Source organism: Vanacampus margaritifer, chromosome 14, assembly GCF_051991255.1.
Source record: "Vanacampus margaritifer isolate UIUO_Vmar chromosome 14, RoL_Vmar_1.0, whole genome shotgun sequence".
In the NCBI taxonomy this organism is placed as follows: domain Eukaryota; kingdom Metazoa; phylum Chordata; class Actinopteri; order Syngnathiformes; family Syngnathidae; genus Vanacampus; species Vanacampus margaritifer.
The window spans coordinates 2,351,100-2,366,195 of NC_135445.1; the positions used below are offsets into that span (position 1 = coordinate 2,351,100).

Below are 15,096 nucleotides of genomic sequence, written 5' to 3' on the forward strand. Positions count from 1 at the left end.
GTATTTTTTCATTTAAATTCTCTGCGAAAAACGAGTAATTGCTGTTTAGTTGAGACCTTCTTCTTCTGCGTCACATCCTCAAATCTCCGTGCAGTATGTCTGTGTTATACTGCCCCCCGATGGCCAAGCTGTGCACACAAGAATGAGTAGCACGATGCCCATCGAATGATGACAATGCACAAACGGTTGAATTCTTCAAATTTTTACCGTCTGTTTTGATCAATATTCCAGAGCAGGAGTGCTGACACGGCGTTTCCATTCATTTCAATGAAGAATTATGATTTGTGCTACAAATGTGGTCACGGAAGGAAATCAACTCGCATGGCGAAGCGCCATCCGCATTCCTCGAGGTTGAAACGTATATTTCACATGCTGACTCAGCGCAAAAACGAAGCGAGCTAGCAGAACGGCTAGCGTGTCTGGATCCGCCCTGGCGAGCGTCGTCGACTGCCTGGCTTCTTCCCCATCTTCTGTTTTTAGAGCGTCATCTGCGGATTTATGGCCTCCTCCAGGGCTCTGGTGTCTTTTCCATTCAGATTCCCCTCAACAGAGATCCCGCACACTATTTTGCATTTCCTTCCCTTCAACGCCCCCCCCCCCCACCCAAGCCCCACCCACCCCCCTCCCCTCCCCGGTTGCGGCAACACGTTCGGAGCAGATGTTGAATTTGAGTGGAGACTCAAAATGTAATCAGTGAATTAATTAAGAGTCTGACGGCAAAATTTTGCTGTTCATATTATCAACGACAAGTTGGCCAGCCAGTTCTTTTTTCTGAATAAAAAGAAAACAAAAAACAAAACAATTGTCGTATGAAACAACTATGAGATAAGACAGACAAATTCACTAATAAATAATGTTACCAGAATACTTGTTTATTTTTTAAATACAAGGAAAGATGTCGTTACGAGGAAAGCTGTACTATTAGGAGAAAAAGTCGTAATGCTACGAGAATTGCCCATCGCAACGTACAGGAAATGCATTGTAATACTACACAAGGAAAAACGGGTAAACATATGTTTTTTGAAAAAACGGAGTCGGAATTTATGAGAATTTTCATGTTACGAGAAGACGTAGTATTAAGAGAAAAATTCATAACATTACGAGAAAAAGTTTACTTTTTCCACAAAAAATATGAAAAAAATGTCACAATGTTGTGAGAAAAGTTGTAAAACGAGGAGAAAATGTCAATACATTGGAGAATAGTTGCACATTTTTAGCAAAACAATGTATGAAAAAGTCATATTACCAAAAAAAGGTCACATTGTTACAAAAAATGTAACAAGAGAATACCTCATTTTTTTAAGCAAAATGTAAGAGGGGGGAAAAAAGTCACATTCAAGAAGTTAAAAAGTTACGACAAAAAGTCATGTGTGAGTTCGTAAAGCGTAAATTAGGGAGGAAAAAGTCGGAATATTACAAGAAAAAATGTCACATGATGAAAAAAGTTTCAAAACTAGAAATACTTTATTGAAAAAAAAAACATTGTAATTTATGAGGCTAAAAAACACATGACGAAAAGTCATAATTAAAACTAAAATGGAAAACGTCTGCATTAAAGCAGTCAATGAGGCTCTCTTGGTGATGGACGTTCCGACTCATTAGTTCCGCCCTGAACATCTTCAAACGCTCCAACGCCGCATGCTTCATGTCAGTCATGTTTTCGTACGCCGTCATTGGTTAAATGTCCAATCGTGCAGAAAAATTGGTGAAGTCATTCTTGTATTTTTATTAACTGAGCTCAGCATTTCGTGCTGTTTTTTCTGCCACTGTGCTCACATTAATGATTTTTTTTTTCTCTCTCTGAGCTGGTGGAAAGTGCTTGTTCACCTCCCACGCTGCCTCGCTTAAACTTTTCCACTGTACAATAGTGCCGATTGTTCGCCATCTTTGATTTTTTCCCTGAAGGTAAAACCGTTACAACGCATGTTGTATTTAAAGTCCTGAAGGTCAAACAGAGTTGAAAAACTCACGGAGAATAATATGACGTTTTCGTTAAACATACAAAAGCTATTTCTGTTACTTGTTTCAATAGCACTAAGAATGTTTCTAAAAAAAAAGAAAAAAAAAAAGAAAAAAAGTTCTCAACACATTGTGACTTTTTATCGCAACGTTATGACTTTCAAATTACAATAAAACAAAATATTAAAAGCTATTCTCATACATTTGGCACTTTTCCAACGGATGTGCCTTTTTTTGTTTTGAAAATGGTTTATTTTCAAACAATGCATCGTTTTCAAATTCTAACTTGTAGCCTCACTTTCTCAGATTACAACTTTTATTCTTATATTTGATCTGTTTGCTAAGTTTTTATAAAAACAAAAAGGTTTTTCTTACAGTAGTACAACTTTGTCTCATAACATTACATCTTGCGAAGAAGATTCCCATAACATAACGTAACACTGTAAGATTTCTTAATATTATTAAGATTTTTCTCTCAAGAATCATCTTAACTCTTTGACTGCCAGACGTTTTCAGAAAAGGGATGTCGCCAGTGCCAGCCGATTTAAGCATTTTTGACTGATCTTTCAAGGTCCACAGAAAATGATGTGTTTGGACTATGGAAACACACATACTACCAAATGAAAGATTGGACTCTCATCTTTCATCAGAAAAAAAAGTTTGTTTCTACCTTATTCCGTTTTTCAGTAATCAACAATAGAAAATGGTTAGTTTCACCTCTGTTTTGAAAAAAAAAAAAAAAAGTCTTTTAACGTCTTTGGCACTCATCCATAGGGTTTTACTAAACGTTATTTAACGTTTTTGGCAGTCAAAGAGTTAAAAAAATAAAAAATAAAAAACACAACTCATCTTATAACATTACAAATTTTGGTGTTAAAATTACAACTTTTCATCATATTAATGACTTTTTTTTTTGTAAATTCCTAAATTGTTCTCATATTTTCTCATATTCTTGTAACACTAATATTTTTCCAGGCAATATTACGATTTTTTGTTCCATGACATTTTACTCATAAATGACAATTTTTCTTCTACTCTTACCACAACATTCACATTTTTAATTGTAAACTGATAACTTTTCTCATAACATTGTGTGCAATTTTTTAATTTTTTTGTAAATTATGCTTTATTTTATTTTTTTTCGATAAAACAAGTAACTTTCCTCATTGGTCTTCGTGATAATATTCAGATATATTCCAGTTGTGTGATAAAACTGAAAAAACCCAAAACAATTGTCGGTGAGAAGTGCGGGTTTCCCAGACGACGTGTTTACCGAAGGTGTCTGGCGCCGTGCGCGGCGCTCACATTTTCCACGGGAGAGCCGCCAGGCCTCGACGGGACATTTGCGACGGATGGATGGAGCGAGCGGTGCGTCGAAAAGCAGGCTGCCTACCGCCGCTGGACAGCACCGATTATCGGCATAATCATCAAAATGGAGTTTCGTTGGTTCCACAAGCAAGCTTGTAATTCAATTGATTTGCTTATCAAATCAATTCTCCCCACTTTATTGTTGTTTCATTTCACTCGAGCAGTTTTTATTTTTCATTTACCCAAAAATATTTTTCAGTTTTAGTGAGTTATTTTGTTCATTTTCGTTAACTATGACACTCTTGACATGACGGTCACTCGAACCTTCATTTGAAAACCTAACCGAGGTTTGCAAGCCTAATTCTAACACCTGATCCTACCTTAAAACCCCAACATAGCAAACCCTTATCAAGGCTCGAAAAATGTATTTGAAACCTTAACTGTGTTTGAAATCTTGACTGAAAACCCTAAATCAAAACCCTGACTCAGACTTGAAACCCGAACCTTCGCTTAGAACCATAACACTACCTTCAAACCCAGATTCAAAACCCTAACCCTTCTTTGAAAACCTAGCTTGAAATTTGAACTTGCAACTCTACCCGGTATGGAAACGATATTTTGAAGCTCTAATCCTCATCGGAAAAGCCTGCTTTGAAACCGTAAGCCCGGGTTTGAGGCCGTGCCCGCACTTGCTGACCTTTAATGTCTGGTGGAGTGAAGCGCATGTGGCACGCAGCTTTTCTTCTTTGGAAAAGTCCAAATCCCGGAAAAGATGGCGGCTGCAGAAGCAGGGTGAGGAGGAGACGGTTTGTGATGGAATCTGAAAACGCAGAATAAGACGAAATGATGAATCCATTGAAATGCTTTGACATGAAATATACAAATACATATGCTACATTAGAGGTCCATACATGAAATATTATGCAAATATGGTATATGGTATATAAGAGTGCCTACAATAAATATGTAAATAATGTACTTAAGGTGTCTGTAGAAGATGAAATCCATCCGTTCTCTGATAGAAATGACAAATTTCGTACTCTAGAGGTACATACATCAAATACGATGTAAATATGGTCATTATAGGCGCATAATATTAAATAAGGTATACTACAGGTGCATGTCCATAAAAATGGCAAATATGGTACACGAGAATGCATGCATTAAATATGGTACATTAAGGTGTATAGAGCATGAAATTTGATGTCAACAATTAAACATTCCAGGTGTATAATTTGTTAGATAATATGGTATATTAATGGTACATACATGAAATACTATGTAAATAATATGGTACATTAGAGATATATACACAGCTTTGGATGCAAATATGGTATCTTAGATGTGCTATATACATTAAAAAAATGACCCATATATGGTATATTAGAGGTGCATACATTAAATATAATGCAAAGATGTCAGTTCGTCTAGACCTTAAAAACAAAGTAAATATGGTACATCAGTGGTGTCTACACGGTAAATACTGTACACTGTGATATGATGACACTAAACGATCATGACACGGTTGACTCAAATTCCCACAAATGTCTCTTAACATGTGCTGGCTAGCACGTTAGCATGGGACGCTAACCCGCTCCCAGGTATGCGGTCCGCGTTCACCACCACGTGTGTTAATAATGAAGCAACGTTTCCAAAAATGAGACAAGTCGTCCTCGATTTTGGTCTTCGGGTTCGACTTTGTGCGGATGACACATTGCGGGCCGCGCAGGAAACTCTGGAAAGAGTGAACAACATGTGCTGAGTCGGCCAGCCTGCGGTGCCGCAAACCCGAGTGGGGCAGACGCCGGGATGACTCACAGACGCGTCGTCCCTTTCCTTGTCGCGCTTACGTGCAGGAACATTTCTGGAAAATGTCCAGTTGCCAAGCAGTCCGTCCTTCCATTTTTTTTTTTTTGTAGCCGCAGCCGATCCCGGCTGACTTTGAGTAGGAGCGGCGGCATAATATATCTGCAACAACCCACGGCAACATGACCGTTCCTCTCTGGTCATCGCTTACGTTTTTTTTAAAAGTCATTGTAGATCCCACAAAATACGACATCAAACGGTAACATTTCGTTTTTGGCAATAGTCCGACAAGTCACGCTAGCAATGCAGTAGGGCTGTGCAATTATATCGAAATTCAATTAGAATTTCAATTATTAAAACACACAATTTACAACTTATCCAATATAAAATTATTCACAGAACATACATTACTCAATATATGATGAAGAAAATGGGACTCTCAGACTCCGACATTTGTCTCCAATGCTTACAAAACACTACAGACACTTATGTTCATGCTTTATGGTTATGTACTCTGGTTATGTATTTCTGGACTAAAGTCTTAGAAAAACTTTCCGCTATTTTGGACTGTAGGATACCTTTATCTCCAAACTTGTGTTTGCTAGGTGACCTAACAACAACTGACTTACCACATAAACAATTTCAATCTACACTTGTAGCCCTTACTATCGCTAAAAAAACAATTCTTGTTAACTGGAAAAATAAACAAACTCTGAATATCGACCAATGGTCTAACCTCCTCATAAATCACATTTTAATGGAAAAAATATCTGCCTCAAATAAAAACCAAATATCAAAATTTATAGAAACACGGTCTACGTATATAGAATTTTTTAACCTAATTCTGGTTACTTAATTCTGTCTGTTAGCGAGAGCCACTACATCGTGATAACTTACATTGATGTTTCTGCATTTGGCAATTTATTATTATATTATATTATTAGTATGGGATTTTTTTTAATGGGCTTTAGGTGAACTGATGAATACACACACGCTCGCACGCACGCACGCACGCACACACACACACACACACACACACACATACTCACCCACATACAAAAATAAATAAATATATATATATATATATATATATATGTGTGTATATGTATATATATTTAAAAAAAAAAAATTATTAAATTTTTTTAATTTATTTGTTTAAAAAAAAAAAAAAAAAGGAGAGCAATGATGATGTCAAATCGAATGAACAATACTGAGCTCTCCTGGAAAAAAAATAATTTCAATTATTACACACTACAAAATCAGCATAATCAAAAAAACAACATTATTAATACTGATTTTTGAGTTGTTTAAATGTATACATTTGCACCCGCTTTAAATTTTAAAACAACTAATTTAATAATTTTTGTTTCACCCAAAATGAACTTGCATAATTATAGTGTTTCAAAGAATTTAATTTGTCTTAAATGAATTTTTTTAATTCGTTTTTTTTACGTTTAAACATGTTCTTGTTTTGTACTGCACAGTGCACATGCTGCACTCCAACTTTAACTTTTTGCCAACATAAACAAATAAATATCTATTATTATAAATATATATTATTATAAATTCTGTTTGGTTCGAAAGGAACTTACATAATTATAGTGTTTCTATTTTTTTTTTTTTAAAAATTGGTCTTAATATTTTTTAAATGTTTCAACATTTTCTTGTTTTGTACCCAAAAAATAATCATTTGAGTAATCATGATTTCAATTATAGCCCAAAATATCATGATTATTATTTTTTTCAATAACCGAGCAGCCCGACAATGCGGCTCGCTGCCTCGGCACGTTTCCGTGCACGTTTCCGTGCACGTGCGTTAAGTCAGCCGAGGGCGTTTCTTGTGAAGGCGGCGGAGGGAGGCGTGAGGTGAAGCTACATGCTAATCTTGCTAGCAGCTTCAAGACTACGCCGGCCATCTTTAAACTGAACAGATTTCACACTAGTATTATCGAGATGTGATCATTATTTCTCGATATAAACCGTTTGCGACATTTTTTTTCAGTAAAATACGTGCCTTGAAAACTGACTTGTCACAACCAGAAATTTTTTTTTTTTTTCCCCTCACGGACGCTGGCCTCTTAAAGGGCCGGCAGCAGCCGCCTGATAAGTGGCAGCTGCTGACTTGACGACGACGTGTCAAGTCGAGTCGTGTCGTGTCGTGTGTTTTGATTAGCACGTGTGAAAGTGGACCTGCACACGATCGGACTCTGTTTTCCTTCACCGCGACAAGCGCTCAACTCTGACAAACTTGAGTCCAATCTCAAAGCCTTACAATGGACCCCCCAAAATAAGCCGCATATCTCGTCAAAACACGAGCGCTAAAACAGTGGTTTGACGCCGTCATTTTTGGGCGGTTTGGGCTGATGGTTTCAACGGGGGCTCGTCTCGCTGGCTCTTTGTTGTGCGTGTCATCGGGTCCGAGATAATAAACGTATTCGGATGAAGTTCTGCCATTTTATTGTGTGGATCATCTTCGGAAGCCAATGAATTGATTCTGAGATGTGCAAGTCGGGCTCAATAAATGACATCTCAAAATGATGCAACATTCAAAGCAACATTTTACTTTTGACTATAAACAGTGGTACATTTATTTTTAACTCTTTGACTGCCAAAAACGTTAAATAACGTTTAGTAAAATCCTATGGAGGAGTGCCAAAGACGTTAAAATACGTTTTTTTCAAAACAAGAGATGAAACTAACCATTTTCTATTGTTGATTACTGAAAAACGGAATAAGGTAGAAACAAAGTTTTTTTTCTGATGAAAGATGAGAGTCCAATCTTTCATTTGCTAGTATGTGTGTTTCCATAGTCCAAACACATAATTTTCTGTGGACCTTGAAAGATCAGTCAAAAATGCTTAAATCGGCTGGCGCCCACGGCATCCCTTTTCTGATAACGTCTGGCAGTCAAAGAGTTAAACTTGAAGAGCTTTAAAAGAGACTTTACTGCCATTTATTTGTCAAAACTAAGTCAATGAATTGTAATAGTGGGCTAAAATGTGGCCATTTTCCAGGTCTGGCTAAATAAATGACATTTTGTTGAATTGGCTGAACGGATTTATTGTGTTTTGGGGGAGAGAAAAAAAGGCTCTTGTATGATAGTTAATGTGATTTAAAAGAGACATTTCATGATTGATGATAAACCTTTTAATTCATTTTTCAAACACGAAGAGCCCGTTTCCCAAATCGAGAAAAATGTCTAATTAAGAAGCAACTTATTTTTATGTCTTTTGTTGAATGTGTTCAGCCAATGAATTGTTTTAATGGGATAAAAATTTGCCTGTCTGGCTAAATCAGGACATTTTCCACTGCATAATCTACATGGATTAATGGCAGGGGGGAAAAAAAAGAAAGGGACGATCAAAACTCTTAAATGCGTCTGGTGAATGATGAGAGCACGTCATGGGAGGTCGTATGTCGTTTCTTTAGGAACGCGACGAGACTTCACTTGTTTTCTTTTAAGTGTTTCTTATTGCTCGGCAGCGCGCCAGCCGTTATCCTACGGCACTACGCACTGAATGCGTTGTGACCGTAAATAACAATGGCGGTGTACGTCCGACTCAAGTTTCTACAAAATGTATTCAACTGAAAATGATTTTTTTGAAAAATGGATCTCATAGTTATGTTGGTAACACTTTCTCAATTCAGAAGTTGAAGAGCGCCGGATTCGATGAAAATTCTACTCTCCCTCTTCGTTTCGCTCCCCATTAAAGCCTCTACCTACGTCTTGAAACGGGGGGGAAAAAAAAAATCCCGTTTTATTCCTTGAACACGCGGACAAACGTTGGTATGTTGGAGCCGTTTTCAAATGCGGACCCCTTCTGGCACTGGAGGCGTCGCTTCATGTCGCTTCTAGTCCGGCGCCCAACGCTTGATTGCTTGATCTTTGGCAGGCTCGATTAATAGAAATGCAAATCCCGATGAAACATGTTCGGGACAACGTGTACTTTTTCTCCACCGATGATAGATTTGTTCGTTTTGTGCCACGTACGGCAAGACACGACGACAACGCGCCGTCGCAGACGCTTGATTTTTGTTGTTGTGCTCAGAGCATATGTAATGCCAACAATTGCAGGTGCATTGAGAACTTGAAAACAAATAGTCCAACGAAGTATTATTTGACAAAGTCAACTGTGGAAATGACAAGGCGCCCTTGAGCACAAACGTTGGCGCAACCCAACGCTAAACGACGACGATCAAGCACGGGGACGGCGTTTGCCAAAGGCAGGACGGCGCCAGCGTCGGTCTTGACGGCGCAGGATAATTCATCGCTTGCATTTATTGGCACACGACGACTGCAGTTATTTGCAACAGCTTGTTCAAAGTTGACAATCTTGAAATATGGACGATATCGAAGCGCAAGACAAGAGAACTATTTGACCCGGAGACATTCAATAATTGCAGGCCATCAATCTTCCCGTGAGACCTCGCTGTATGTTGTTCTTGTGAGTTCCATAGGAGCTCATCAAGTTGATGGCTAACTAGCATTTTGGCTAACATGCTCATGACAACGTTTGCAGGTAAAGCAAGTACAGCTTGTTGCTTCATTTGGATTCAAATGAATGCTCTTAAAAAAAAAAAAAAGTGAGAATGTTGATTTTGACGGACTCGTACGACTTTTTGCAAACGTCCACATAGCTTTACCGAGATCCAAAAAGAGGATTTAAAATGTTTAAAACGTGGAGCATGGAAACTATGCTACCTTTTAAAATCATGCTGATCAAAAGGCTACATGCTACATGCTAACAATCCACTATTCATAAGGACAACTGCTATGCTACTACTATTTTTGGTGCGTGTTTTAAAGAGTAAAATATATCCTTGAATTCAACAGAGCTGTGATTGGCCAATCCGCACTTTGGGGGTGTGGCTTAGTGTAAGTGTTTTTGTGGTGTCTTCCTGTGTAATTGTCTGCTGGTGGACACGCTGTTCTGTGGGCAGACCGGAGGACTACAAGCACTCATTTTGGTTGAGGTCTGGATGTCCCGACTCCGTACGGTCGCCTCCATTGTTGCCGGGAATTCCTGACGGTGCCGCAAAGACGTCCACAGAAGCCACGGCCAAACACTGACACTGATTCGATATAGGACAATTCAAAACCTAACATCATCCTTCAAAGCGAGAAATCAGTGATGGTCTTTTGATTGCTTCCGTTCATCAAATTTTTTTTCTCTCTCTCGAAAGTTTGGCTCACCAAGTCCAGGCATTTCTTACTGGGGATTCCGATCCGAACCTCCCCTTCTGGCTCTACACGACTACGTCATTAAAGTTTCAAAGCATGGAGTCCATAACTCTTCCTGACTCTTCATAAGTCACGTTTTGCCGTCCCGGGGCCGTCGAAATGATTGCGTGTGGGCGGAAATGAGAGAAGAAAAGAAGAGGAAACAAGACATGTGACTGGACGTCCGACATTTACGACTTCAGTGATCAGTTGACACTGTCAGGCTATGCTAACTCAGCTACTTTGAGGTGAGCAGGCTAGGCTAAATTTGGAAAATTAAGTCACTAGATCAATAACATATGGCTCGTCGAAAGCTTTAACACATGCACATTTTACTAGGAGTGAGGAAACAAGGCTATGCTACGTTCAATAAAAGGGATTTTGCTTGTCACTGGATACTCATAAATTGATTAGCCAAAGGCAAAGCTATGCTACTTTTTTTTTTTTTTTTTTTAAATCACTGAATGAAATGAGGCTATGCAGTGTTCAAAAAAAACCAAACGCATATCGCTAGTCATAAGGCAACGTAGCAATGCTAGCCATGTTGCTGTTGGAAGGCAACGATTTTTGCAACAATTTGGCTCATTATCAGACAATGAAGCTATGCTACACTCTAAAAAATTGGTTTCAACAGTCCAACATTCTTAAAATGTCGCACAATAATGAGGCTATCCTACTTTTCGAACGAGTTCTATGATCGCAACAAGGCTGTGCTTCATTTAGGAAAAATCGAATATTTTTGGATTTTTCTCTGGTTTATGTTACATTTTCAGAAGGATTTCATGGAAAGCAACAAAGCTAAGCTAGATTCTAAAACGAGCCCTCTGCTTAGCTATGCTACATTTAAAAACATGTTTCGTTGAATGCTAGCTTTCTCTAGCTATGCTACATTTAAGAAAAAATGTCATTTTCGAAGGGGAAGTCTTCTGGTCAAAAGGCAACGCTCCTTACATTTTAAAACGCTGCTGGTTGTAAAACAACATGGCTTGGTTAGACAAATGGTCCGGTTTTGGGCAAGTAAGTACCGGGTTGGAGGCCACTTGACCACGTCTTGGCTTTGGCGGTCCCTGCGGGGGCGAAGCCTACCAATTAGAGGGAGGGCGTTTACGGTCGAGGCACGCGCGCCCAGGGGCCCCGAGTAACCTCAGGACGCGCGCGCTCGAACCAGCCACTTCTGACAGCCGAGTCGCAAGCGGATAGAATCAAATGAAATGTCACAAAAATCTCTCTTTTCATTTATGAATATGTTTCATGACACCTCTGACGCAGACCTGGTGACTGGTGTGCGAAAAGACCAACAGGTAGTCTAACCCGCCTCTGCGCAGATATAGACCGCTCGCCGTGACGGATTTTGCGTCCCACTAAAAGATATTAGGAAAAACCTGACTGAGGCTTACGTACACGCTCGTCTTCATTTGGATCCACCCTGGACTGGTCGCCAGCCAATCAAAGGGCACGTGTCGACAAACACACTCACATGAGAAGAGATAGGAGTAATAATTCTGTTGAGTTGTACAGACAGACATGATGCAAAGCAACTTTCTCTCCCCCCCCCCCTTTTTTTTTACAGGCACCACCTGGACACCCGTCAGACGATGTTTGGCCCCAAGGCAACTCATTGGTTGTGATGTGCGGGTCATGTTCAACACAACTTTTGTGTCCAAACTATAAAAGCACTTAACTGCGGTGATTTATTTTATCTTGTGTCTCGGTTGCTATGGAGACGACCTTGCGCAGAAAGTCACGACAGAGTTTTGTTGTTGTTGTGGATCATTTCAACGTCCACTCTTGCCAACAATTTGATGATGGTCACAGTTTGACAATTTTTTTTTGCTATGGGAAAAGAGTTTTATTGCTTTTGACATCTTAAAAACTCTTTAAAATGAATTCAGAAATCTAATGACACTCTCAATATTTGAAGACGATTGGCGAAAACGTGCAAAGACTATGAACTATGTAGCTATTCTTGGCATGGCCGTTTTAGGAAGTGCAAGGCAAAAAAAAAAATATTGACATGACAGCCAATATGTGGACGGAATTCTGCACTGGCGCGGTCGCTTTAGAGTGCCTCGTTGTTTTGCGGAAAAGCCCCGTGACAACCTTAGTGAGATACATTCCAGTCACTAGAAGAGAAATATTTTCATGGCTCAAACTTGTCATGTTTAAGCATAAGAAAGATGCTAGTCATCGTAGCCAAGGCGTTTTTTTGGCGGACACGCCCACAGCGCTTGAGAGCGGACAGAATCATTTGTGTTTTTTCATCAGTTGGAAGTTTCATTGCATTCATTGGTGCTTTTTTTTTTTTTTTTTTTAATGACTCAAACTTGGCAGGGTTGTTAACAACATTCTTCACTAATTTTCACCTTACAGGAACTTTAAAGCTTGCATGAGGGCAACAGTTTAACTCACTTTACATTTGTTCTTATGGGGCGGGGGGGGGGGGGGGGGGGGTGAATGGCTTTTATGTCTTCATATTGGCATAGGTCTTTTTTTTTTTTTTGTACTTTACACACACATGGAACATTGTCTTATCATTTGTATCCATTTTAGTTTGTGAATGACTCCCACATGCCCCCCCCCCACCTCCTTCTTTTCCTTTTTTCTGGAATTCCAAGTGCAGGAATTGTAGGCGTGAAACTTTCCCTTGCACTTTTCCCCTCCCAGCCTCCCTTTGCCCAATAACAGGCCGTGATTTGCCTGAAGCGTGCTGGCTGCCTGCTGATTGACAGCCCGAGGTGGTGGGTGTGTAAGGAAGGGAGGGGGCCTTCTTTTTTTTTTTTTTTTTGGTGATGTGGGGGGGGCCGCAAAGTGACGGCTGCAGGCGCCTCAGAGGAGCGCAGCATCTGAGCGGGACAGACGGCGTGTGTCCAGTCCGGAGGATCCCCCCACGAAAGCTCGGGACTCTTATGGCTGCTTAAGAGACCCCCACCCCTCCCCGCCACCTCGACACTATTCCTCCCCCGTTCCCCCTCTTTTTTTTTCCTCTTCTTCCTTCTTATTTTTTTGCTCGTCAAACGATCACAAGCGGCCGCGGGTCCGACTTGAGTTGAGCTGCGAAAAGCCGTGGTGCACTCAAGGCAGGCGGCCATGGATACCCCCATCAGATGGAAAGTTAAACGGAGGTTAAGGGACGCCGCGGTCTCCCTGGTTGTCATTTTGCTTTTTGTCACATCGCCAGCGAGTTCAGGTAGGATGCAAAATGCACTGTGGGAAACAAGAAATGCGCTTTTGCTTGTTTTTGAGTTTCATAAACGTCCTGCGCGCAAGCTTAAAAGTTGTGAAAAAAATGACCTGACGTTCACGAGTCACTCGAAAAGGGCTTTCTTGGCTTGAAAGCATGTATGGATGCCACTTTAAGTCACTTTTCTTTGCGCTGCAGATATAATACAAAACTTTTTTTAAAGGCCAAAAGACAGCTGGGAAATCAGGGAGTCTAGTAATTCGCAATGCTGCATCATAATGAACACCATACAGGGACAAAAGTCAGCAATGAGAAGCAACGCTTTGTAACTGCCGCAAAGTGTAAAAAAAAAAATGATCAAACGCTACTAAAAAAAAAAGTGTAAAAAAAAAAAAAATCACCAATGCCTTCAAAAAAAAATAAAAATATCACCAATGCCTTCAAAAAAAAAAAAAAGTTTGAAAGTGCATTTAAACTGTAAAAACTGCAATCGGGCAGCTTAGAAGTGCTTAAAACAAATGCAGGTAAATTAGCGCTTAGAGCTCGGAACTTTTGGAGGTTCCTGGGAACTTTTTTTTTTATTATTATCACAAGGCTATTGGGACATAAGTCACTTGAGTGTAGTGGGTCACATAACTAGTGTAAAGCAAAAAAAACAAAACCAAAAAAACATGATACAATCAAACTAAAATAAAACGAATCACCCTGATTGACACACAGTGGACAGCCAATAGGAAAGTAGTAAATGTTAGCGGTTTGAACATACATGAGTAAGAAGTGAATCGCTATATAATGATCAAACTAACCAATGTTCCATCCCTAAATTAAGACAGGGGTCCTAATCACAATTTGTGACGTGTGGATAGCACATCTGCAGCGCTGCCTGATATTCAAAATTTGAATCCCAGGTGACCCAACTACAATCTGTACTTAAAATGGGCAGTTGTTAGTGTAGTGGTTCACATAGCTAACACATCACATGCACTGGCAAACCAGTAGGATGGGATGGACGGGATCGGCGGCATAAATAACCGTTATATGAATTCCATGAAGGCCAATGGTAGCGCAGTTGTTCACAAAACCGATTTTGCTGCAACGCTCCACTGCACAATCAACTGGCGAGCACTCAGTTACCAAGTGGCATAAATCGTGGCGGTTCAGTTGGCTGATTATCTGGCAGGTCCACTAGACTATTGACCAATCAGCTGGAATGGACAGAAATTGTGGGAAAAGGATTTATTACTTAAAGGACATTTGGAGTATAGTGTGTCACATAGTTGTTTTTTTCTCAAATGGCCAATTGATATTTGCTTAGTGGACTGGCAACCACTCAGCGGGGATAGGCGGGAAATGCATACTAGAAAAGGGCTGCAATGGACATGTAGTGGTTCACATGGAATGCAAAATGAATGAATGGCTAACTACTTATAGTGGTTTACAAGGCTGACATTGGATTAGTGGCACAGTTAATGAACATATTGCTATCACCTAAAACAGGTCATGAGTCGTGTAGTGGTTCACACAGATGACTTTACTACTGCTTCACATGCCTCATGAACACTTTGCCTAATGGACTGGCGACCGGGAAACTCAGACAGATGCAAACCCGAGTGGTCCCTCA

General features: G+C 39.8%; 2 protein-coding genes across 7 annotated transcripts in view; one reads left to right on the plus strand and one right to left on the minus strand.

The window, feature by feature from the left end:
* LOC144034262 (uncharacterized) overlaps positions 1–15,096 on the minus strand; it is a 47,312-nt gene that overhangs the window by 18,005 nt on the left and 14,211 nt on the right. For all 4 annotated transcript variants that reach the window (XM_077542932.1, XM_077542928.1, XM_077542929.1 and 1 more), the window contains one exon: positions 3,965–4,087. In XM_077542932.1, coding sequence (XP_077399058.1) covers positions 3,965–4,087 — 123 coding nt within the window. The remainder of the gene's footprint in view (positions 1–3,964; positions 4,088–15,096) is intronic.
* Positions 13,139–15,096, plus strand: part of col5a1 (procollagen, type V, alpha 1) — a 67,945-nt gene continuing 65,987 nt past the window's right edge. For all 3 annotated transcript variants that reach the window (XM_077542909.1, XM_077542910.1, XM_077542911.1), the window contains exon 1: positions 13,139–13,481. In XM_077542909.1, the coding sequence (XP_077399035.1) occupies positions 13,382–13,481 (100 nt within the window). In that variant the 5' untranslated portion in view covers positions 13,139–13,381. The remainder of the gene's footprint in view (positions 13,482–15,096) is intronic.